General features: G+C 37.6%; 2 protein-coding genes across 2 annotated transcripts in view; both read left to right on the top strand.

The window, feature by feature from the left end:
• Positions 1 to 5,133, top strand: part of LOC130243213 (threonine--tRNA ligase 1, cytoplasmic-like) — a 58,796-nt gene extending 53,663 nt beyond the window's left edge. Inside the window, exons 14-18 of the mRNA XM_056475302.1 lie at positions 568 to 668; positions 906 to 1,007; positions 1,082 to 1,154; positions 2,670 to 2,784; positions 4,243 to 5,133. Of these exons, the coding sequence (XP_056331277.1) occupies positions 568 to 668; positions 906 to 1,007; positions 1,082 to 1,154; positions 2,670 to 2,784; positions 4,243 to 4,385 (534 nt within the window). The 3' untranslated portion in view covers positions 4,386 to 5,133. The remainder of the gene's footprint in view (positions 1 to 567; positions 669 to 905; positions 1,008 to 1,081; positions 1,155 to 2,669; positions 2,785 to 4,242) is intronic.
• Positions 5,134 to 19,520: 14,387 nt separating this feature from the next.
• Positions 19,521 to 27,732, top strand: part of adamtsl4 (ADAMTS-like 4) — a 79,753-nt gene continuing 71,541 nt past the window's right edge. Inside the window, exons 1-2 of the mRNA XM_056474614.1 lie at positions 19,521 to 19,682; positions 26,853 to 26,922. Coding sequence (XP_056330589.1) covers positions 19,660 to 19,682; positions 26,853 to 26,922 — 93 coding nt within the window. The 5' untranslated portion in view covers positions 19,521 to 19,659. The remainder of the gene's footprint in view (positions 19,683 to 26,852; positions 26,923 to 27,732) is intronic.

Below are 27,732 nucleotides of genomic sequence, written 5' to 3'. Positions count from 1 at the left end.
CACATGTCCCACTTCATTAACTCATGCAAAACATAGAGAAGTACACATATATAAGGTTTGACTTCTATATATAAGGTTTCTTCTGCTTGTTTTAGTGAAAGCTGATGCATTTTATTTATTACAGATTAGTATAGAAGGACAGCTGTTATTTGTAATAGGAATAATCAATCTAGGGGTGTCATGGTGGCTAAGTGGTTAGCACTGTTGCCTCACAGCAAGAAGGCCGCTGATTTGAGTCCCGGCTGGGTCAGTTGGCATTTCAGTGTGGAGTTTACATGTTCTCCCCGTGTTGGCGTGTGTTTCCTCCGGGTGCTCCGGTTTCCCCCACAGTCCAAATACATGCACTATAGAGGAATTGATTAACTAAATTGGCCGTAGTGAATGAGGGTGTATGAGTGTTTCCCAGTACTGGGTTGCAACTGGAAGGGTATCCGCTGTGTAAAACATGCTGGAATAGTTGGCGGTTCATTCCGCTGTGGCGACCCCTGATGAATAAAGGGACTAAGCTGAAAAGAAAATGAATGAATGATTTGATTTGCTGGAGGTGTTGTTGTATGATGTGTTCAGATCGACATCCTGATTCGTGACGCTCTTGGCCGACAGCATCAGTGTGCCACCATTCAGCTCGACTTCCAGCTGCCTATCAGATTCAACCTGCAGTATGTTGGGTAAGACACACACACACACATGCACTCACACTCTCACACACACACATATATACACACACACACCCCTACACATGCATATATGCACTCTCTCTCTCTCTCTCTCTCACACACACACACACACACACACACACTTACACTCACTGTGCATTTTAAAAGTGTGTGAGATGTTTTTGCCTGAAGAAAGTGAAAGCTGTTATTTTGATCTATTTATATGTTGCTCCTGTGTTTGTGTTTTAGGGCTGATGGTCAGATGAAGAGGCCTATCATGATCCACCGGGCCGTCCTGGGCTCTTTAGAGAGGATGATCGCTATCCTGGCGGAAAACTTTGGAGGGAAATGGTGTGTGTGTGTTCGTGCGTGTTTTTCAATTCAGTTTGTTTCACGTTTACACTCATTATGTGTTTGCTTCTCAGGCCGTTCTGGCTGTCTCCAGCACAGGTGATGGTTGTGCCTGTAGGGGGCAGCAGTGAGGCATACGCACAACAGGTCAGAGGCTCATTTCACAGCTCCTCTAGGTTAACACAGTTGATGTTTACCATGTTTGAATTAGGGGTTACACCGACTGGTCGACTTTAATGCTCTGCCGTGATGCGTTTTGATTGACGTCGACTAGTCGTGCTGCGCAGTTCACATGTTTTTTGACCTGAACTACATGCAGCTTTACACACTAAGGTGGTTCACTGTATGAAACTACCCTCCGATCATTCAAAGTAATATTTCAAATGTGATCGATACTGGAATTCGACACCAATCGATACTGAACTAACATTTGAGCGCTGTTGAGTGCGTTCTTAAACAGCGCTGATTAGCTATTGTGTTCACATGCTCAACAGAAATGACCGTGATTGGCCGTGAAGGTCATCAGTTCACCGAACTCACCGCTGTTTACTGAGTGTAACCATCATGGATCAGCTGTTTGGTCTATACGCTGACATACGAGCAATCCGCTGATGAATCGACTGATCTTTGAGCCTTTATAGCGCTCCAGTGTCCCTATATCTGAGGTTACACTCAGTAAACAGCGGTATATCCTCTGGTGTATATATGCATATATGTGTATATATGTATATATGTGTATATATGTAAATATGTGTATATATGTATATATGTGTGTGTGTATATATATATATATATATATATATATATATATATATGTGTGTGTATATATATATATATATATATATATATATATATATATATATATATATATATATATATATATATATGTGTGTATATATATATATATATATATATATATATATATGTGTATATGTGTATTTAAAATGTAATTTAAATAATCAAATCAAACGAAAAACAGGAGTGTTGCCAAAACAAAGACATAAATACAACAAAACAATCGAACTAAACCCCAGCCCACTGAACGTAATGTTCAGTGTATGCGACGCTTCGCTAAACTACTTGACTATTGAAAACATAATTACAGGTGTGGCGGCGACTGCTAGGTAACTAACACGGAGTACTATTCTACTCACAAACACTAGAATTTTCGTAAAGTACACACCGTTAGCAAATACAAAACAAAAGCTTATCTGATAATCCAATTCTCATAAAGATCGTTCAACTTTCTAATAATCGGGTGAATTGAGCTGCAATCTAATCTTAACAATAAAGCACTTCAATGAGAGACAACCTAAACAACAACAAAAATAACACGAACACAAGTGAACAGGCTGACTGACACAAGTGAGGAGTGTGGTGGTGAATTAGCTGCTGGAACAGCGCAAGAGAACGCCTTTTAAATGCGGCGGACCAGCTCCTGATTGGTGCGCCGAGTGGCGTCATTATGATGAGTGACAACCTTCTCGACCAATGGTCGCACACCTACGGCAGGACAGAATCCACAGCGGGAAAGAGAAGAGAAAACAAACACAAAACATACGTGGAACGTAACTGGGAAATGGAGGTTTTTATGATGTCAGTATTGTGACTACACTCGTCCTGAGCACTGCTATATAAATGAAATGTTTATTACTGTTTCAGGTGGTCTCTACACTGAGGGAAGCCGGATTCATGGCTGATATTGACGATGATCATGGAAACACTTTAAATAAGAAAATCCGCTCAGCACAGCTCGCGCAGTACAACTATATATTCGGTAAGGCTCATTATGAGATGACTTTATAGTAAAGATCCAGTGAAATGAAAAATTCTGGATGCACTTGGACGAAAACCGAAACCAAAGAGGCTTTGTATTTATTAATATTTTATTAAATAAGCTAATTTTTTATTTAACTCCCTAAATAAGGTTTACTGATAAAAAAATCTGACAATATAACAGTCAAATGTTAATGATAGTGAACGGGTTAAGGTGCATCATTTTAACACGTTTCCATGACAGCACAGTAGTGCTATTGCAAGCAGCAGGAACAAGTGTACTACATAGAAATATCCTGACAGCACGTTATTTGAGCCGACTTTGCATTTCCGCAGAGCATGTGCGGTTCATGCATAAATAAACATATGCGTACATCAGCAGAATATTCATCCACTATCTGCCATTTTCTCCATGATGTAAGAATACACTGAATTATCATCTGTCAAGAGCATTTTCAGCTTTCAGTCGATCATTTATGGCTGATGAAAATCCTGCGCATCCTTACGAAATACTTTAAAGGGTTAATTCACCTTAAATTTACTATAATTTACTCTCCCTTGTGTGGTTTTAAACCTTTGAGTTTCTTTCTTCTGTTGAACTCAAAAGAAGATATTTTGAAGAATGCTGGTTTCTGGCACTAATTGACCTCCATAGTCATTTTTTTTCTTTCTATGGAGATCTATTAGTTCAACATTCTTCAAAATATCTTCTTTTGTGTTCAACAGGAGAAAGAAACTCAAATAGAATTTGAACAAGTAGCTGGCAGAACAAAAAATGTCATGTGATGGCGGATGCGTTGCTGGCACTAATTGACCTCCATAGTCATTTTTTTTCTTTCTATGGAGATCTATTAGTTCAACATTCTTCAAAATATCTTTTGTGTTCAACAGGAGAAAGAAACTCAAATAGAATTTGAACAAGTAGCTGGCTGAACAAAAAATGTCATGTGATGGCGGATGCGTTGCTGGCACTAAATGACCTCCATAGTAATATTTTTTCTTTCTATCGAGGTCAATTAGTTCAACATTCTTCAAAATATCTTCTTTTGTGTTCAACAGGGGGAAGAAACTCAAATAGAATTTGAACAAGTAGCTGGCAAAACAAAAAATGTCATGTGTTGGCGGATGCGTTGCTGGCAATAATTGACCTCCATAGTAATATCTTTTCCTTCTATGGAGATCTATTAGTTCAACATTCTTCAAAATATCTTCTTTTGTGTTCAACAAGAGAAAGAAACTCAAATAGAGTTTGAACAAGTAGCGTAATTGACCTCCATAGTAGGAAAAGCTGAATGTTTTGAGCTGTGATGTTTTGGGTGGGTGTGTGTCATTGTGTGTGCTTCAGGGAGGTGTTTGAATGGTTTAATCGTTGCCTGTTGATGCAGATGTGTTGTGGAGTGTGTTACGCAGAGGTCAGTCGCAGTAAATCCTCATATGTGTGTGTGTGTTTGTGTTGCAGTGGTTGGAGAGAAGGAGAGTGAGTGCGGGACTGTGAGCGTGAGGACGAGAGCAGGACAGCAGATCGGCCAGAAAACACTGGAGGACGTGATGAAGACGCTCACACAACTCACTGAGACGCGCAGCAATGAGGAGCTGTTTTAAAGAGATACGCCTCTCAACACACACACATATGCATACAAACACAAACATGTGCACGCACACACAGACAGACTCAAAAACACCACACAACCATCACAAATGACTTATTCAGTGCACTTTGTGAACAGATTGACCAGGTTAACTGATGAAGTTCGGCTTGTTCATGAATTAAACCCCGCTATCTGCTCTCTGAGCATCATTCAGGAAAGGTACTGGAGAAAAAAGGACAATATTTTAGCATTGAAAGTGTAGTGAAATAAATTAATTCAGGAAACATACTAAAATATAGTGCAGATGCCTAAAATATCCACTGAAATTCAGTAGTGAAGTGATAGCGGGGTCTTCCTGCATGTTTCTGAGAAGCTCTGATTATCAGTGAGCAAATGTCAAGCAGGAATGATTAAAGGAGCGGCTGAAAATAATCCACCGCTCCCTATTCCTGCTGAGAATAACCTGCAGGGTTCACGGCCACCAAAACAAAAGCAGGAGGACGTTTCCTGGTGTGTCATCCAGAACTTCTGATACACTTACAACACTTTCCGTCCTCCTACAATAACTTCACGATACGTGTTTCAATAAAGGGCACGACGATCGTCATTCATCTTTCAGACCTTGACTTGAGCCTACATCCTTTTGGTGTTTGGACATTAAAGCTGCAGTAGGTGATCGTCTTCAGACACATGTTGTTGTTGTGCTGGTGTTGAAAGTCTCTTCACATTCTAACAGTAATGATTAAACTAAATGATCTGAATGTTTGTATATAAAACTGAAAAATGTTCATCCAATTAAAATTAGTTGACAATTCCCATAATGCTGATAAGTTGCTCAAACAAGCAGCATCCTCCTGCTCTCCCTTGGGAAGCCAATATGGAAGTAACTGAAACTGCAATTCATCGACTGGCCTTTGGGGGCAGGCTCCAGGAACTCCAGATGTCCACTGAGCGTAATGCTATATTGGCCAGTTTTACAGCTGATAAAAACACGTTTACAGCCTGCTACAAACTATGGTTTTGGTTCATATAGCTAATATTACCCTTCATGACAACTGTGAGGGGGTGAATTTTATTATAACTCATCCGTTTCATTTTTATTCAGTTATATTAAATCTGCATAATTAAGGGCGTGGCCATTTGAGTGACAGCTAAGTGTTGCAGCTTGCTGTCTCGTCACCTCAGCTGATTCCAGCTGATTAGCTGCTGAACTCGGCATATACATCTTATTTTTGTGTTGTTTTATGTGGCTTTACACAGTCAATCATCTCAGACTGGTTTCTTGAACAAGACAATGAGTTCACTGTACTCAAATGGCCTCCACAGTCACCAGATCTCAATCCAATAGAGCACCTTAGGGATGTGGTGGAACGGGAGATTGGCATCATGGATGTGCAGCCGACAAATCTGCAGCAACTGTGTGATGCTATCATGTCAATATGGAGCAAAATCTCTGAGGAATATTTCCAGTAGCTTGTTGAATCTCTGACACCAAGGATTAAGGGAGGTCTGAAGGCAAAAGAGGGTCCGACCTGGTACTAGTACAAGCTAAATAATCTGCAAATGGGGAAGCTACTCTCATGTCAAAAGGTAAACCAGATTATTTTGCTTGTTTTAAGGAAAAACTCATCTTAACGTCTTAAAACAAAACTTGTCTAGTCGCTTGTCTAGAAAACGCTTCTTGATTTAAGAGTTTTTAGATATTTGGACTGGAAACGAGAGTAAAACTCAGACCCTTTTTGCAGTGTGAAATGTAATGACTGACACTATATAGTTACAATGCGCTGTGTTTTCCATCCGAGTACACCCTAATGCTGTCTGTTGGGTAAAAACCAAGTCATTAAAGCGTCTCAGCATCTTCTGAATGGCAAGAAAGGAAACCTCAGTGTTTTCCCAGCGTCTGACGGCCTGTGTTTGTACCTGCTCATGCGGAGGTAATATTTGTCTGGAAGACGAAACATAAACGCGGCGCTGCCAGCCTCCACTGCGACTAAATGAAAGGCTTTGGATTAAGGTCATCTTATGCGAGCTGGAAGTTGCATGAATGGTTTACAGTGGACGGCGGCCAGCAGCTGAACTGAGACGCTCTGTTTAGGCTGTTATGCATTGCAGCCCATTGCAAGGTCAGCATCGATGAAATTGGCATGCTGATATATGGGTTGTTGACGTGACGTTGCATTTTCACAGCAGAAGTCTTGTCGCCTATCCAAGTTTTAGGAACAGCAGATAATAACTTGACTTCTAGTTGATGATTTGGTATCAGAAGTGTCTTTTATGAAAGGTAAAGGCCTCTAGATGACTCTTATTTGAGCACAATATAATCTGATCATGCCTTGATTATTAATGATTTGATTAGGACAGTAAGGTCTGACTCTGCTTAGACTAAAGTCTGCTCACTGAACCTTCAATAATGTCCAGTATAGAATATGTGCTCATGCTGCAGTGGAAACAGAATGAATATTGTGTCTGACTCCATCATGAGCTTGGAGGACTGCATCCATACATCTCTGACATGACTCAAATCACTGATTAATAAAGTCAGGGGCGCAGCAAGTTAGGACGATTCTAAGGGCCCAAGCATTTCGGGGGCCCCCAGAGATATTATTAGGACCCCCCCCCCCCCTGACTTTCGTTCGAAACTCCACATTCATATAAAACATGCAGCAAATTCCCTGTGGTAAACACGGGATTGTTTTTGAAGCGTACTACAGTACATTACTATGATGTGGTAACTCTACTCGTGTTAGAGTAGCTACTATAGTGAATCAAATATATTAATCACTATAGTGAATTGTCTACTATATTTTCATACCACATTCATATACTTCTTGCAGCAAGTTGTCTGTGGTAAACACTGTAGTGTGTGTGAATATACTAAAGTAAATAGATCATTTAATATAGAGACTTTTCTGTGATATATTTTATACCACATTCATATACTAAATACAGCAAATTTCCTGATGTAAACACTGTAGTGTGAAGCTTACTATAGTAAATTGCAAGGATGTGGTAACTCTACACATGTTATAGTAATTACTATACTAAAGTAAATAGATCATTTACTATAGAGACTTTTCTGTGCTATATTTTTATACCACATTCATATACTAAATACAGCAAATTTCCTGTGGTAAACACTAGTGTCTTTAAGGCTTACTACAGTAAATTGGAATGATGTGGTAACTCTACTCGTGTTACAGTAGCTACTATAGTAAATAAAATCTGAATAACTGTAGTGAATTATCTGTACTACATTTTTATACCACACTCATATACTAAATACAGCAAATTTCCTGTGGTAAACACTAGTGTGAAGCTTACTACAGTAAATTACAAGGATGTGGTAACTCTACTGGTGTTATAGTAATTACTATAGTAAATACAATATGAATAACTGTAGTGAATTATCTGTACTACATTTTTATATCACATTCATATACTAAATACAGCAAATTTCCTGTGGTAAACACTGTAGTGTGAAGTTTACTACAGTGAATTTTATTGATGTGGTAACTATGCTCGTGTTAGAGTAACTACTATACTATAGTAAATAGATCATTTACTATAGAGACTTTTCTGTGCTATATTTTATACCACATTCATATACTAAATACAGCAAATTTCCTGATGTAAACACTGTAGTGTAAAGCTTACTACAGTAAATTGCAATGATGTTGTAACTCTACTTGTGATATAGGAACTACTATACTACAGTAAAAGATCATTTACTAAAGTGAATTTGTTTTTTTTTAGTACTATATTTTTATACTGGGTGGCGCAGTGTGTAGCGCTGTCACCTCACAGCATGAAGGTCGCTGGTTCGAGTCACATGCACTATGCATATGCGCTATAGGGGAACTGAACTAAATTGTCAGTAGTGTATGTGTGTGAATGGGAGTGTATGAGTGTTTCCCAGTGATGGATAGCGGATGGAAGGGCATCCGCTGTGTAAAACATGCTGGATAAGTTGGCGGTTCATTCCGCTGTGGCAATCCCAGATTAATAAATGGACTAAGCTGAAAATAAAATGAATGAATATTTTATTAGCACAGTCATAAACTACATACTCTTACAGTTATTAAAATTATTATGTTTACAAATGCGTTGAATAAAATCCGTTAGAAATTGGGGAACAAATGTAAAAGAATTAAAATTAAGTTTTTATATGGGGTTTTACCCGTGAGAAACGCTTTCACGCGAGCAACTCTTCTAATGCAAATGGCCGCTGGTATTACAGTCCTGGAGATCAGGATTAGACACGGCTACGCTAAAAGCTGCAGTGAAAAGCGTGATGGCGGTGTGTTTCTGAGACGGGCTGAGATCAGATACAGAGGTGATGAGGAACAGCTGTGGGATTAGGACAGCGGGATTAACAGCTCGCACCGAGGCCAAAAATGCTGGATATGTGATGTCTGTAAAATGACACAGATATTCGTCATTCAGCAGATGCATTTCATCCGCAGTACAGTCAGTGTACGTCTCATGGACAAGACGGAGCCTCTGCATATGTTTGGATCTCTCTCACTCACAATTAAAGAGAATTTACTATGCTAAAATCCCTTTTATAAGGAGGTTTAAATGCAGTGGTGAGGCAGCACTGTGAGAATATAAGCAGTTTACACTTGTAAACATTAACGAAGTCTGTTTTTTATGATCAGACTTGATATAAACCGTCTGCAGAAACACTTTGATAGACATTCTCCCTTTGTATGATGTCTTTGGAGGGGAAAAGCCCGCCCACTAATGACCATCTCTCCCTCATTAGCATGAGCAGCCCTGAGTGAGAAGCAGCCTAAAGTATTGGGTCATTTGTTTATATTGGTATAGTTGTTGTGTTGCCATAGCAACTATAGAATCATAACAATAGATTAATTCTAGTATTTTACTATAGTTGATGTGTTACCATAGCAACTATAATTTAATTCAAGTAATTTACTTTAATTGCTGTAACCATACCAACTGTGGAATCCCCACAACATATTAGTTCAAGTACTTTACAATAGTTGTTGTTACCATAGCAACTGTAGAATCACAACAAATTAAGTGCTTTTGTGTTGTTGTTTTATCATGGCAACTTTAGAATTAACCACAACAGATTAATTACTGTAGTTGTTGTGTTACCATAGCAACTATAGAATCACCACAACAGATTAATTACTATAGTTGTTGTGTTACCATAGCAACTATAGAATCACCACAACAGATTCATTACTGTAGTTGTTGTGTTACCATAGCAACTATAGAATCACCACAACAGATTCATTACTGTAGTTGTTGTGTTACCATAGCAACTATAGAATCACCACAACAGATTCATTACTGTAGTTGTTGTGTTACCATAGCAACTATAGAATCACCACAACAGATTAATTACTATAGTTGTTGTGTTACCATAGCAACTATAGAATAACCACAACAGATTCATTACTGTAGTTGTTGTGTTACCATAGCAACTATAGAATCACCACAACAGATTAATTACTGTAGTTGTTGTGTTACCATAGCAACTATAGAATCACCACAACAGATTCATTACTATAGTCGTTGTGTTACTATAGCAACTATAGAATCACCACAACAGATTAATTACTATAGTCGTTGTGTTACTATAGCAACTATAGAATCACCAGAACAGATTCATTACTATAGTCGTTGTGTTACTATAGCAACTATAGAATCACCACAACAGATTAATTCCTATAGTCGTTGTGTTACTATAGCAACTATAGAATCACCACAACAGATTCATTACTATAGTTGTCGTGTTACCATAGCAACTATAGAATCACCACAACAGATTAATTCCTATAGTCGTTGTGTTGCCATAGCAATTATAGAATCACCACAACAGATTGGCTAAAGTAGACGTCTTACGTCAGCGTGTTCTAGACGTGAATGCGCTCTTTCCGGCAATTTTCCGTCTGCGTTCACACAGCGCAGTATTCCGGTTAATTACTGGTAATGTTACGACTTCTGTTTCCAGAAAATAGCCGGAACGAATATACCGGTATTTTCCAAAAGGGCCTGTTCACACATACAGACCTTTCCGGAAAATTGGTGGTAATTTTCAGGAAAGCTCTGTATGTGTGAAAGGGGCTTTTAATAGTTGTTACCATAGCAACTGTAGACTCACCACAACAGATTAATTCAAGAGCTTAACTATAGTTTGGTTCAAAAACACTACAGTATTATTACATATAGGAATATCATACGCCAGATTTGATCTGCATCCTCCACATCTGATGTGATGAGATTTCCAGAAAAGCTTCCGCAAGACTCTTTTTAATGGCATTAAAGCTGTCCTGAGTGATGGAGCGCTTTCTGAGTTAAGATTATGAGCTGAAGCTCTTTTGAGGCCTTTATTGGCGTTTCGATTGCTGTTCATTTCCGTTTTTCCCACTCTCCCAGCAGTGTTTTGCTGTGTGAAAGTGTGTGAGCATTTCCTGAAGCCGAGCAGCGCGTCAGGATGAATATACGAGTGTTAAACACATTACACCAGCATGAGGCATTCGGGCTGCTGGTGTAAGGTCATCACTCATGTTTGTGCTTCAGAGCATCGACACACTTCACTCTTCTTCTGCTCAAAGCTCTAAAAACCACATAAAACATACTATAGTGCTCTCGAACCACACTTATAAAGTGTGTTATACTGTAGACTTTACAGTTCTTTGTTAATGAATGCTGTATTAACAAACTGACAAACTGTAATGCATGCTGTAGTGTCCTTTATTTTTAATACAGTAAACTGTGATGGATTATAGCATACTATACCCTAGAAAATCAGAGTATTGGTTCAGTTGTTTATATTACTGTAGTTGTTGTGTTACCATAGCAACTGTAGAATCATCACAGCAGATTAATTACTATAGTTGTTGTTACGATAGCAACTGTAGAATCACCACGACTGATTAATTAATTTAGTTCTTGTGTTACCATGGCAACTACAGAATCACAACAACAGATTAATTACTATAGTTGTTACCATAGCAACTGTAGATTCGCCACAACCGATTAATTGCTCTAGTTGTTGTGTTACCATGGCAACTAAAGAATCACCACAGCAGATTAAATACTGTAGTTGCTGTGTTACCATAGCAACTATAGAATCGCCACAGCAGATTAATAAGTACAGTTGTTGTGTTACCATAGCAACTGTAGAATCACCACAACAAATCAATTATTATAGTTGCTGTATTACCATAGCAACTGTAAAATCACCACAACAAATCAATTATTATAGTTGCTGTATTACCATAGCAACTGTAAAATCACCACAACAAATCAATTATTATAGTTGCTGTATTACCATAGCAACTGTAAAATCACCACAACAAATCAATTATTATAGTTGTTGTGTTACCATAGCAACTGTAGAATTGCCCCAATAGATTAGTTCAATAACTTAGCATAGTAATTATAAATTAAATTACTATTATATTTATATTTATATATAAGTTTTTATCTACAGTGTAAATGAAATCTAATGTTTTTAGACTCTGAATTGCATGTAAATTAAATGAAAGTTTGAACACTTAAACATTTAGATTTTTAATTCATTTTAAGCACATAAAATACAGAAGTTGAACACTGTAGATCAAATAATGTCACAATACTACAGTCTTATTGTGTTTTATATCAGATAAATGCAGCCTTACTCTTTCACAACTTGGCTGTAGTGTATGAGTCTGTGTGAATGAGTGTGTATGGGTGTTTCCCAGTACTGGGTTGCAGCTGAAAGGGCATCTGCTGTGTAAAACATATGCTGGAATAGTTGGCGGTTCATTCCGCTGTGGCGACCCTTGATCAATATTGGACTAAGCTGAAGCAAAATGAATGAACATGTCTGAGCCCCCTGAAGCCTCTGTTCTCAGTGAATGAGCGCCCCCTAAAAACGGCTCCTGCTGCATCATGTCGATGTAAATAAGAGTGTTTTCTTGGCTCTTTTTCTCTCCTCTGACACAGACGCTCGAGCACACAGACGCTCTTTGATCTGCACGGCTGTAATATCGCTGGAATGAGGCAAATATTGACTCCATCTGACCCAAACAGACCATTCCTGTCTCTCTCTCTCACTCGCTTTTTCTGTTTGCTGAATGTTGAATATTCTACCACTGTGTTTTCCTTGTAGGCATGGCTCTGCTTTTACCAACACAGGCTTGTGGAAATACGTGATTCAGCCTACAGGTGTGTTAACCCACCAAAAAACCATACTTTAACATACGTTAGACTGCAGTTTGTAGGTAAATGAACACTAGGGGGCAGTATGACGACAGCGACTTCAGTTCCTTCTCACACTAGTGATATTTACAGGGACGTATTATTGATGAATAAACTCATAGCATTTACCATAGTCATATCATTTAGTTTGACTATTATTCAAATTAATTTGAACAATTCTATTATTCCTGTAGGTATTATAACTATAGAAATATATGAGCTTCAGCCAACATTTGCAGTAGTATCTGGATGCAACCTTTATGATGCAAGCCGAGATTGCAATGTCAGACTCAATGGAGCGAGTGACGTCGCTGTGAGGGGTGGGGTTAGGTGAGCCCATTAAAAAGCATTGGATGCAGCACAGATTGCACTGCACCAGGTCTGCAGCCAGACCACTCTCAACATTTGCGAGAAACCTCAAAAACATACTCCAACATGCGTTAGACTGCAGTTTGTGGGTAAATGAACACTAGGGGGCAGTATGACGGCAACGACCTTCGTTCCTTTTCACACTAATGACATTTACAGGCACATGTTACTGACGAATAAAGGTTTATTTTTGTGCGTTACTTTGCACGACACTAAATAAACACCACAAAACAACTCTATTAATAGTAATGAATACGTTTGCATCTCCTACCGATCTCCATACGGACACTTGGCATGGTTAGTTTGCTTGTTGTTTACTGTACGGTGCTGTAAAAGCATTGTAATTATTAAAACAGCATTATGCTTTAAAATCCGTGTGGAATCAGAACCCGCAGTGTTTATTTTGCTAGCGCACATTGTTATTCTTTAGGTGAGTAATGAATCTGTGCAAGTTAATGAACTAAAAAAATGTACGTTTCGGTAATCAACCATCTGCATTTTGATTGGCTCCTTTGTTGATGTCACTTCCGACACAATATTTGTAGCCACGCCCCCTTGCTGTTAGTTTGCTATGTTGGAATGATGCACAAAAAGAAAGCCCCGCCCCCTACTCAATATTCCATTTCAGTTGAAAGTACATTAGCATACTGGAATTAAAGCCTCGGCAACTTTACACAGACTGCTGAAGTTGAAAATTCAACCCTTTTATTGACATTTAGTTGTTTAAAATATTAATATCATCTATAAGAAATAATATATATATAGAAATAGGTCTGTAAAATAACAGAAAATTAATATACAACACCAAGCCAGACAATAAAGCACTGCAAACTATTACAAATGCCAATAACAATCCATTTTTCACACTTTTCAATGTTAAAAGCTCAAGATAAAGATCCCGTAATAGAATTTAATAGCAGATATAAATTAAAATTTATTAAAAACAGGAATCACAAAATACAGATGAATACAAATATACAGATATATATGAATGCAGTTCAATGTTCATGCATTCATCATAGCTAACGTGCATGTCCTATAGCAGGGGTCGGGAACCTGTTTTCAGCAAAGAGCCATGCATTTTTAATCAAATGCATTTTTTAGAGGCATTTCGGGTGTGTGTATTTAACAAAACCTTTATTTATGTCCATGCACAAATATCACCCATCACAATGAATGAAGATAGAACAGTTTATAGATTTGAGTTTACGTGCGTGAGGTTATCATAGAAATGTTGCCTGCTTGGCCTTTATTGGTGTCGCGATTCAAGTTAAACCACAGCGCCACACATGTGCATTGGGTGAATGTAGAAAACACAATATAAAGGGTAATTGTATTTTCAGTAGGAGACCTATTTCTAGTGACAGTTATCATTTATTAAACATTAAAATATAATTGAAGGAAGACGGCTGGAGAGCCACATATTATTGGTCAAAGAGCCCCATGTGGCTCCCGAGCCACACTGAGAAACATTATTCAAAGAGGATTCCTTGGATTTACTCAATTTTGTTACGTTTAGTGGTTGTAAACGATTTATTTGGGCTGAATTTAAACAAACAAATTAAGTTGAATATTATTACATTTAATTTGTTTGTTTAAGTTCAACACAAATAAATTGTTTGCAACAGGTTTGCATGCGACACTTATTTCAGTGCATAGGTTCCCTACCCCTGCCCTATAGCCCTGATTATAATTTTACTCGGGTTTTTTTTATGTATACTTTATTGCACAGACAGAGAACAACACATTGTCTGCACATTTCCTTTTATTTATTTATTATTATTATTATTTAAGCCCATATAGAACTATCCAACGTCACACACCCACACCCACCCACACACCTCTCGGGAGGACTCCAATGAGAATCAAATGAGAAATCTATACAGACCCTTTAAAATGTGCACAAAATAAACAGTGAAACTATATATTCCAGTAAAACGTAATAATAATAATCCGATTGTAACCCTGATTGCTGAACATTCGTTTGTAGTTCTGTTCAGCTTCTGTGTATTGTTCGTGTAAATAATTTGCCATTATATCTGGAGGATTTAATCTGTGATCGGTCAGAAAACATGAGGTTTATCCAGAGTTTCAGCAGTGGAGCGCAGCCGTCACACAACATTTCTCTCTCTGTGATTACGATACGCTCTCTCCTCTCTCAGATCAACAGCGTATCTCTGTTCCGCCGTACTGGCTTCATTACAGCCTTTAAACGTTTGTAGTTTCCTTTCACTCCCAACACTCGCTTCTCAGACCAGCAGATCTTTCTATCCTGATGAAGGCAATATTAATAGCCCTTCTGTGAGTTTTATTTATTTATTTAATGATGTTTAACAGAGGATTTCGCAGAGTATTTCCAATTATATTTTTCTTTCGGAGAAAATGTTCATTATTTTAGTTTAAGCTAGTTTTAGTTTTACCTAACTTGATTTTGAATTTAAGTTATTGAATGGGATAGCCCCTTTAGATCTCATTTTCGAGGAGGGGGGGGTCCCTAAAAAGTTCATACATCAGTACAACCAACAATTGATCACGGCAATTCGTAACTTTTTGATTTAGTGGTTAATTCGTATGAATTCGTACGATCTAATTCGTACGATTTGCTCATCCCCCAATGACGGTTGGGTTTAGGGGTGGGGTTTGGTGCCACGCCTCCTTTTTAAAATCGTACAATTTCGTACAACTGAATTCGTACAAATTCGTACGAATTAGCCACTAAACTGACAAAACGTAAAATACTTACGTTTTCTCGTGAGATCAGACTGGCACAACACATCATAACGTACATAGAACTAACAAAACAAACAAGCAGCACATTTCGCCTGCGACACCTCCCTCAATCTGAAGCCTAAATAGACAAAAAACATCACCAAAAGTACAAACAATTGGATATATAGTTAAATAATAAACATTTAAATTGGAGCCGATATTAATAACATTCGCAAGTTGTTGCCGCACACAGTGGCGCAGTAGGTAGTGCTGTCGCCTCACAGCAAGAAGGTCACCGGTTCGAGCTGGGTCAGTTGGCGTTTCTGTGTGGAGTTTGCATGTTCTCCCTGCGTTCCTGTGTGTTTCTTTCAGGTGCTCCGGATGTTTTCCCCCACAGTCCAAAGACATGTGGTACAGGTGAATATGGTATATTCCGGAGCATGCTAATAGGAAACCCACGCCAACATGGGGAGAACATGCAAACTCCACACTGAAACGCCAACTGGGACTCGAACCAGCGAGCTTCTTGCTGTGAGGCCACAGTGCCGACCACTGAGCTACCATGCCACCCTTAGGTATTAATATGTACCTTTAATGACCTGTTATGAACAAAAATGTACCTTTTAAAAAGGTTATTGCCTCAGTGACAGATTTTGTACCCTTATTTCTGAGTGTGTGTGTGTGTGTGTGTGTGTGTCCTGGAGCTCCATCATTCATCAGTGGTGTTTGGACGTCTCTGTTCTCTTCATTTCTCCTCCACAGTAAACAAACACTCTCAGTTTCACACCAGCGTGTTTTCAGGATCTGTATCTGCGTTTAAAGACTTGTGAGCGGCCGAGAGCTCTCACAGCGGCAGGGTTATTTCCTCAAATCCTTCAATCTCAGTCCAATCACACTGATGTTTATCTGCTGGGTTTGAGGTCTGAATAAAAATATCCTATCATTAGGCATCATGATGCTGATCCCTCCTGAACTGCACTGAAAGCTTTATTTGTTGACATTGACCGCAGTACAGATTTGATTAGCAGGGTCAGATATTTAATGTGGTCTCATAGTTTTCACATGGGGCTTGAGACTGAATATCTGCAAGATTCACTAATAATGTGAATAAAAGTCGTTTGCATGCCTTTCTTTTGCTGGCGGTGGGAAAGAAACTTTATTTTCTTTATTTTATAATCAGTAGTTTTCACAAAACATATGCAGTGAAATATTATAATGCCAAAATTAAGGAAAATGAGCTCATTTATCAGTAGTGTATGCTGATAAATATGAGCCATCAATGAAAAAAGTCTAATAAACAATTTACAGTCTGTGGAATTTACTCTGTTTACTGTATTACTTTACATTTACTTAGAAATATTCTTCAAAAATACTATTTCTTAATATTGATTATTTCTTCAGTGTTAATGTCTGTGCAAGTCCAGATATTAAAGGAAATTTTGAATAGCAAATCAATTCTTTACAGTATTAATTAACATTAATATAATGCATAATACAAATTATTTCTCCTATTATTTCAGTTCATTTTCACTTTGTATTAGCATTAAAGTATAAGAATTTTCATCAATTTAAATAGTAAAATAGTTTAAAAACAATTTTAAAAAGTAAACTATTTAATTATGCAAATTATATGCAAATATTTCATGGACAAAACTAGTCAGAACCATTATTACAAACCATTATTACTGAATAATTGTACACTTGTGTATTGTATTTTACAACTACACATCTGGTCTAAACTACTTTTTAACTTTGTTATATTTCAATAATAATAATATTAATAATAATAATAAATAAATACTATATATATATATATATATATATATATATATATATATATATATATATATATATATATATATATACGCACACACACAAACACAACAGTTCTGTCTGGTTCTCGAATCTGATTGGCTGATAGCCGTGCAATACTCTGCAATAACAGCACATCATACAGCCCTTATGGTGTATTACTCCGCCCACATAGTGCGACAGCAGATCAATAAACTCTCTACAGTTTGACAAATATTCCAGCTGTTGGACAACATCATGTACTTCAGAGGCTTTTATAGTTGAGAATGTAGTTGTTTAGATTGCAACCATGCAGATTATTTATAAAGATAGAGCTTATTTTAAATATCTATCATTTCTGAGAGACAGCGCATCGGCGGCCATCAGCCTGTTATACTGAGCAGAGCAAAGACGGTTGACGCTTCGCCACAAGATGGCGACAGATACTGCATAATACATCCTCAGAGGAGAAAAGATCAGCATAATTTTAAACTACAGCTGATCAAATCTTTATAAATCAGGTAAGTTGATCTCTCTCTTGTGTATGTTGTAGTGCTGTATTTATACCACAGTAATCTGCTAGTGTTTGCTTTGCTTTGGATTTTTCAGGGTTAATTATTGTGATCTCCCGATTGCAACAGAGAAATACTGGGAAATCTCTGTAGACTGATGGCATTTCATGCTGTTCAGCCTTATAATCTCAAAACGTGAGCAAAATCAGCTGTTTTTCACCACTTTAGACATTACGCTAGAGAATCACTCAAACACTAGCTCTAAAGAGACGTTGGTGAGTGAGTAATGACTTCTGCTGTTCTGACGTCAGCTGCAGATGTGAATGAATGGCGGAAGAAAGTAGTTCCTCTAACAAAAGGGTTTTTAAGACTCTCCGTGTTTGATTTTCTTTTTTATACACACCATTATGCCATAACTGTTGTATAAACGCAATATCACACAAGTAGCAGTGCCGATAGGGCTGTATATAAGCACTGGAGGTACACTAAAGCCAACGCGCGCCTCCCACCAGTGCCGATATACAGCCATATCACACTGCTACTCATGTTATATTGCTCATATATATATATATATATATATATATATATATATATATATATATATATATATATATATATATATATATATATATATATATATACATATATATATATATATATATATATATATATATATATATATATATATATATATATATATATATATATTGCATTATTATTTTTATTCCTTATATTAGTCTTTCTTTTAGTTCTTATTTGTGTATTACGTTATATTTTCTTCATTGTTGATGTAATCTGCAATGCTTTGGACAAGTCATGCCAATAAAGCTCTTTTGAATTGAATTGAGAGAGTCATTGAGTCAGTGTGTGTATGTTTGCACTGGTTTTGGTGGTTTGCAAGGACAAAAATGACATGGGTATTGTACTCTATTGAAATGTTTTTTGAGGACACGTCTTGTGTCCTTATAATACAAGATGCTTAAAATCAAACTTAATGTGATCTTATAACATTCAAATTAGCCACCGATTCCCTGAGGATTGGGTTTAGGGGTAGGGCCATAAGATGTGTGTGTGTTTATAGTATAAAAGCCATTACAGCTGTGGAGAGTCCTCATAAATCACCAATACCAACATGTGTCAGTGTGTGCGCGAGTGTACCCTGCATTCCTGACATCTTGAAGATGAATTGTCCCCACAAGTATAGCAATACTAGTACATTTTATATTTGTGGGGACATTATTTGCCCCCCCCCCCCCCCTGAGGAAAACGGCTCATAAATCAGACTGAATGGAGTGTTTTGAACATGTGAAAGTGCAGATTGTTTGTTATGAGGGTTGAGTTTTTAGGGTAGGGTGACGGAATACACAGTCTGTACAGTGGAAACATCATTACACATATGGGAATCCCCATAAAGGTAGCTGTACAAGTATGTATGTGTGTGTGTGTCACTGTGTCCCCTGCAGGGCCCCGATCTGTCCAGCGTCACACAAGGACAAAAAAAGTTGTCAGGCGAAGGACAGAGAAAAAAAAGCCCTCAGTCACCCCTCCTTCCCTCAGCCGTGTGTGTGTGTGTGAGCAGAGAGTCAGTCTGGAGGATCCCGCAGAGTCTCCGCGCGGCTCCGGTTTGTTTCTGCGCTCTTCGGTCAACTTTCCGCGGCTCGGATCTGCAGTTTCCCCGAGGAGCACAGCATGAGGAGCGGCTCGCAGAGCAGGTAAAACCGCCCCCAGACCCGGGGCTCCTGCGCATCTCTTGAGCTCAGGCTTTCAATAGGTCCAGAAACATCCATAAGGGTTCAGCTCGGGCTCCTGGACATTATACGGGAAATAATGCAGCGGTCCAGAAACACGAGCAACCCTATTCTGTAACTTTGTTGAGCACATGTACTTCAGAAATCTTAAAGAATTGATCATTGGTTTTAAATAAGAGCTAAACTTATATGCGTTATAGGCTGTGATGGTTATCAAAGCTGTTCATTTGCCAAACAGATGCACTCTTAAACCTAATAGTTGACTTTATTGCGTGTAAATGTGTTTCCTTCAACCACTTACTTCACTTCTACACATTAAACAGCAGTTGAATTAACACGTTTTAATGTAGATCTCTGTTAATTAGTGTCTCCTTGTGTAAAAACTGAGTGGTTAAAGCAAGCAGTGATCTAGTAAAGTCAACTATTTGGAATAGGAGTGTACACTATATTGAATAAGAGGACTTTTATATAGGCTTTTTAGGCTACTGAACTTTTAAAATGACTAAGTGTTTTGCTCTCATAGCTCTTATAGTTTCGACATGACTTGTGTCGGTAGCTGATATAGCTTTAGAAGAGTTTAATGTAAGCAATAGGCAGATTTTTTAGCATTTGGATTTTGTTTAGCAGGTTGCTTTCATTTGCATGGAAAGCAATAGAAATTTCAGCTGTGGTTGGAACGAAGTCGGATCCGTGATTTCTTTCGCAGCTCTTCCACATATCACATATTGAGTATTTTTAGACCACTGAACTTTTGAAATGACTATAAATGCACTATTTTGCTCTTAAATTCGACATGCCTCCTTGTATGTAGCTGATGTGACTTTGGAAGTGTGGGAAATGTGCAACAGTTTAATGTAAGCAATAGCTGATTTTAGCATTTAGATTTTGAAAATGAAAAGCATTGGATTTTTCAGCTGCATTGGACATTCGGGATTAGTTTGGACGAAGTCGGATCCGTGATTTCTTTCGGAGCTCTTCCATGCATGTTGAATAAGAGCATTGTATGTTCGCTTTTAGACTACTGCACTTTAATAATGACTATTAATGAACTATTTTGCATGCAAGTTCTCTCATAGTCATCGATACCTGATATGACTTTAGACGTGTTAGGTAAGTGCAACAGTTTGTGCAGAATTTTATTAGTATTTATATTTGCATGAACACTAATAGATTTTTCAGCTGTGGTTGGGACATTCGGGATTAGCTCTTCTGGGGACTCGGGTTTTTGTGGCGGGTTACTCCAAAACGTGGCCGGGGCGGGGGGTCTTTACTGCGGCTTCAGCGAGCCCGATGCTGGGCTGTTCTGGCCCGGTGCTGCCCTGGGGTTTCCGCGGTGCGCCGCTTTAACCCACATCTATGATTACGGGTCTGTGGCTGCACTCGAGATGTCATGCATCATTTTACACTGTTTTGAAATGTACTAATAGTAAACCACTGATGATGTGGAAACCCATACAGATAAACATTACTGGTTACAAACAATCCTCATGTACACCCGAGCTAATAGAGCTTTATGAATTATTAATCTATTATTATTCACATTAGTTTTTTTTCATGACAACATCTAAACAATATACATATTTAGCTGACTCACATTATGTTTGGAAGAATGTTAAAATCCAGATAAATGTGTTATTTTAGCTAGTAAGACTGTAAGAGTGTGTGTTTATGCTAATGACGTCACACACCATCGATTTTTTGTTTTTGTTTTTTAGAAAGCAGAGAAACAGCAGCGAGGCTTTAAAATATGTTGTACCTGCTGAAAAATCCAGCTTAAACCAGCATAGTCTGGTAGACTGGTTTTAGTTGGTTGACCAGCCTGGTTTTAGAGGGGTTTTGGCCATTTCCAGGCTGGTTTCCAGCCATTTCCAGCCTTGTTTTAGCTAGTCAGGCTGGAATATGACCAGCTAAAACCAGCTTTACCAGCCTGGTTTAAGCTGGACATAGCTGGTTTTAACTGGGCTCAAAGCCTGGCAAGGCTGGTCAAGCTGGTTTTAGCTGGTCCTCTCCCAGCCTGACCAGCTTAGACCAGGCTGGAAATGGCTGGAAACCAGCCTGGAAGTGGCCAAAACCCCTCTAAAACCAGACTGGTCAACCAGCTAAAGCCAGCCAACCAGCCTAGACTGGTTTAAGCAATTTTTTCAGTAGGGTTGTGTTTTATTAGACTGCCTAAAATGTATTTAGTCTGAAGCTGTAGAACCAGAAGTGCTGGACTGTGTCATAATAAAAGCTCTGCTGATTTCCTGCTGCCCGTCTCTTATCAGCGATTGCTTGAGAGTTTCTCTGGTTTCACTTCTTTCAGCTTTGCTTCATACTACTATAATAATAAGTCTTGAATCATCATCACTCATTTCCACAGGAGTCCTGTAGGATGATAAAGACTACAACTCCCATGATTCCACACTCGGTCATCAAAACACGCCTTTGTTTGTTGCGAATACACGCCCTCTGGTGGAGAAAACTACATACTGTGCCTTTAAAAGTGTGAACAGTTTCCTCTAACATAGTTACTTCCACACAGACAGATATTGCTGTAGGATTTAAAGAGATAGTTCACCCAAAACCTATTTTCTCACAAGTGGTTCTAAACATTTAGAACTTTCTTTCTCCTGTTGAAAACAAATTAAGATATTTTGAAGAATGTTGGGGAAAAAAATCAGCCATTGACTTCAGTAGTTGAAACAAAAAATACAGTGAGCCTCTGTTGCACCACAAAGTGATCATGATCGTTCGCAAAAATGTTTTGGGTCAGTTTGACTGCGACATTCTGAAATCGATAGCTAAAACATGTAAAACTAATCCGTAATCCTGCATAATAAACAGCCTTGTTCAACAGGTCACACTGTTTCAGATCCTTCTGAAACAGTTTGATAGGATTGTTTGTAAATCCAGATTCCTTTACAAGAATACAGGCCATGTTTACATGTGCTCATATACTGTTAAAGTTATCAAAATATCAAAAGCCTATCATTATTTATTCATCCATCAATTCTCAACACAAAGAAGATATTTTGAAGAATGCTGGAAAAACACATTTGCCATTGACTTCCATAGTATTTTTTATTGCTAATATGGATGTTAATGGCTGATTTTTGTCCAAAATCCTTCATAATATCTTGTTTTGTGTTCATCAGAAGAAAGAAATCCATAAAAGCGTACATAAACAGTGAGGAAATGTTCAGTTTTTGGGTGAACTGTCCCTTTTAATAACAAACTAATCATTTTTGCAATAAAAAAAAAAAAATAAATAAATAAATATATATATATATATATATATATATATATATATATATATATATATATATATATATATATATATATATATATATATATACCAATTGGTCACACTTTATTTTGAGGTGTTCTTGTTAAAGTGTAACTATACATTTAACTACTAATATTAATATTAGCAATATTAATTAATTACTAGTTCTGTCAAACGATTAATCGCATCCAAAATAAAAGTTCATATTTACAAAATATATTTATGCATACTGTTTGTATTTATTTATATGCATGACTATAGTTTAAAACATTTGGTTAATACAAATTATACATATATATATATGTATACTATGTTGTATATTTGTATATGTACAGTATGTGTGTGTATTTATACATATATACTTAAATATTTACAGTACACTTATATATATATATATATATATATATATATATATATATATATATATATATATATATATATATATAAATATTATAGAAGAACAAACTTGTATTTAGATGTGATTAATCATGATTATTCATTTAACAGCACTATTAATTGCATCATCATACTTCATGGTTAGGATTAGTGTTAGTTGAATATAACTATGCATAATTACACTGTAAAGAATCCTGGTTGCCTTCAATTTTTGAGCTGAATGAATTTTATAAGTCCAACTTATATTATGTTAAACTGACTTAAAACATCTTGCGTAACTTAGAAAATTAAGTTGGAACATGATTAACTTAATTTAATAAGTTACAATGACCTAAAACATTTGCTGTCGGGACAATTTTTACAGTGTAATTACTACAGTAAGTACACATGCAACATTCATTCATTCATTTTCCTCCAGTTTAGTCCCTTTATTCATCAGGGGTCGCCCCAGTGGAATGAACCGCCAACTTATCCAGCATCTGTTTTACACAGCGGATGTCCTTCCAGCTGCAACCCAGTACTGGGAAACAACCCATACACACTCATTCACACACACACTCATACACTACGGCTAATTTAGTTGATCAATTCCCCTATAGTGCATGTGTTTGGACTGTGGGGGAAAACACCCAGAGGAAACCCACGCCAACACGGGGAGAACATGCAAACTCCACACAGAAACAAACACTGACCCAGCTGAGACTCAAATCATCAACCTTCTTGCTGTGAGGCGACAGTGGTAACCACTGAGCCACAGTGTCGCCTACATAACAAGGACACCTTAAAATAAAGTTACCCAATATATTAAAGGCCTAAACAGAGTGTGTGGAAATAATGTGCGCGTAAACACTGTCATTAACTGCTTGTCCACTGTCGTCACAGTAATCCACCAATAAATAACACTGTCTTATTATTAACCATGATTAATGAATGTGCTGCCACTGATCCTGACCGCTAATGAGTGTTTAATGGGTTAACCACTGACACGATTCAGGATTATTGTCTGTTGATGATCAATTCTGTATTCTCTCACACTGTATATGTTTGGAAACACAACTCAGGGTTACCTCTGCTTCACTTTAGTCCATAGGTAAACACACGGTGTAATCACATTTCATTCAGTCATTTTCCTTCAGCTTAGTCCCTTTATTAATCAGGAGTTATCCAGCATATGTTTTACACAGCGATGGCCTTCCAGCTGCAACCCAGTACTGGAAAACACCCATATCAACCATATACTTCAATCTTGCGTTTGGTTAATGATTCTCTTCTGTAAAATCTCAAACACGATGCAACGTTGAAGACATGTTACAATCAAAAGCACAAGTGGGCTGAAGGCGCTGGGTTATGAAACGCATGCGGTTGATTTGGGAATGTTTGCAGCATAAGTCATACGCAGAAGAGGCTGCCAATAGGAGCCGGACAGGGCGGGGTTTGGTGCATTCTGGGAAAGCCGTTGGGAAGTATTGGAGCACATGGGCTTGTTAACACATCTTCCTGATTGTCTGAAGATTAATCTCATCAGCTTCTTGTTGATCCTGTAATTGACCATATGCTCATAATGTGCTTTTATAGCATCGCTCTCATTTCATTTGACAGCTTGAGTGATGAGAGATGTAAGCATGCTTTGTACTTTGCAATACGTTAGTTATTGAAGCTTGGAATTAAACGATATAAATATAAAGCAGTGAGTTATTAATATCTACTAGACACTTAAATAAAAAAACCCAATGTAAGACAATGTTATTACAACAATACAGATGTAATTACATGCAGATTCATTTATACAATAAATGAGCAATTTAAAAACATGCATGTACATATGAAGTGCATTGGGTTGTTTCATTTCTTAGCTTAATTAACCCAAGATCAGGTTTGTCCATATTTGATACCATACATTTTATTTAATTTATTTATGGGCAAACCCAACCACTGGGTTAAAAATGTCATTTAAATTCAGTCTATCTGTTGGGTTTGTTGATATTTGACCCTCATTTTCCCCTTAAAAACAAACAATCAAATTAAAAAACTGAATTGCAATAAAAGAAAAATTAAGCAAAATGGGTCAGGATTACAACGCTGGGTTGTTGTAACACAATGTTGGGTCAAATATGGACAAACCTAATTTGGGGTTAATTTTTTTAATTAAATTTTAATTACATTTTTAACCCAGTTGTTGGGTTTGTCCATATTTGACCCTTATTCCCCCCACAAATAATAAATAAATAAAAATTAATAGCAAAAACCGAATAGCAAAAAAGAAAAATGGTCAGGATAACAGCACTCTAAAAATGCTGGAGTGTTGTAACCCAACTTTGGGTCAAATATGAATAAACCAAACTACATTTTTCAACCCAACTGTTGGGTTTGGCCATATGACGCAGTGATGGGTCACGTAACACAACCCAGCATTTTTAAGAGTGATTCATTTGTTCATTTGACTTATTTACTCAGTTTTACATACACTCCAACAAAATGCTGGGTTGCTGTAACCCAACATTACTGTAGGTCAAATATGGTCAAACCCAACCACCAAGTAAAAGACAAATCATTTAAATTGAGTCTGTTAGTTTGTCCATACTTCACCCTCATTTCACCCCCGCCCCACACAAACAAACCATCAAATACAAACTCTATTTAAAATAGAAATGTTAAGATTGTTGGGTTGTTTTAACCCAATGTTGGGTCAAATATGGATAAACCAAATTACATTTTTCAGCCCAACGGTTGGGTTTGGCCATTTGACGCAGAGTTGGGTCACCACAACCCAGCATTGTTACAGCAATCAATTGCATGCAGCAGTTAATTTCACTTATTTACTGGGTTGCTGTAACTCAAAATTGGGTCAGATATGGACAAACCCAACCACTGGGTTAAAAATGTCATTTAAATTCAGTTTATCTGTTGGGTTTGTTGATAGTTGACCCTCATTCTCCCCTTAAAAACAATCAAAATAAGAAAAATGGGTCAGGTATACAACACTGGGTTGTTGTAACCCAAAGTTGGGTCAAATATGGACAAACCTAATTTGGGGTTAATTTTTTAATTCAATTTGAATGACATTTTTCAGCCTGAATGTTGGGTTTGGCCATATTTGACCCAGCATTTTTAGAGTGATTAATTGCACTCAGCAGTCTATTTCATTCATTTATTAATGTTGGGTTGTTGTAACCCAACATTGGGTCAAATATAGACCCAATAATATATATATATATATATTTTTTTTTTTTAGCTTAAATTCTTGCTAAAAATGCTGGGTTGTTTTAACTTAATGTTGAATCAAATTTTAACATGTTGGGTTAATTTTTGAAATGAAAATTTTAACACAATCGTTGGGTTAATAAAAGCCCAAATCTTTAAGAGTGATTTAATTGAGAAAGCAAAAACAACCTCACTGGGTCACAGCCACCCAGCATTTTTAGAGTGCAGTTGCTCATCTTCAGGTGTGTAACATTTGTTGTCTTCTTCCACAGATTGTGTGTGTTCTGGTGTTGTGTGCTGGCCGTCCTGCCCTCAACAACAGCGGATGAAGCAGAGAAACCGGTGAGTGATGAAGATGATGATGATTGTTTTATAGCTGACAGTAGAAGATAATGAGAGGTCATGTTTTTCCATACTCTGCCTCTAGAGAGATGAAGCTGTCGTAGAGGTTTTCATGCTGGGATGTTTTAGTGTCATTGAGTGGCAGTCTGGGGTGTTTTCATCACCATCTGTTCTGTGATTGGTTGAAGGATAGAGATATTAGCAGTATATAGTTCCAGCATCGATATGGCAATGTGATCATTCATAATAGTCACAACGCAGGATCTCCAATGTTGAGTCCGGATTATAAGTGATTATTCGCATGTGTTTTTAAGGTGACTGTATGACGACTTTAAAAGCATTCAGGCGTAAGAAACTGTAATGTTTTTAACTTCAGTAGCAACTCATCCTCTTGACTTGTTTATACAACAGACTCTGCAGTATTATCTGACAGTCCACAGTCCAAACACATGCGCTATAGGGGAATTGGGTAAGCTAAATTGTCCATAGTGTATGTGTGTGATTGGATGTTTCCCAGTACTGGGTTGCAGCTGGAAGGACATCCTATGTGTAAAACATGTGCTGGATTAGTTATCGGTTCATTCCACTGTGGTGACCCCTGATTAATAAAGGGACTAAGCTGAAAAGAAAGTGAATGAATGAATGTGGACTTCTGAGCAGCTTACGATGACGGAGTTTTCTGTGTGTGTGTGTGTGTGTGTGTGTGTGTATGTGTGTGTGTGTGTGTGTGTGTGTGTGTGAGCTGATCTTTCCATTGTTTGCTCATCTGGCCTGTGATGTAGGACTGTCCTGCGGGAGCATCTGAGCTGT

The sequence above is a fragment of the Danio aesculapii genome, chromosome 16, assembly GCF_903798145.1.
Source record: "Danio aesculapii chromosome 16, fDanAes4.1, whole genome shotgun sequence".
Taxonomy (NCBI): domain Eukaryota; kingdom Metazoa; phylum Chordata; class Actinopteri; order Cypriniformes; family Danionidae; genus Danio; species Danio aesculapii.
Note: the sequence above shows the minus strand (reverse complement) of the source record. Positions and strands in the feature narration are given on the sequence as shown.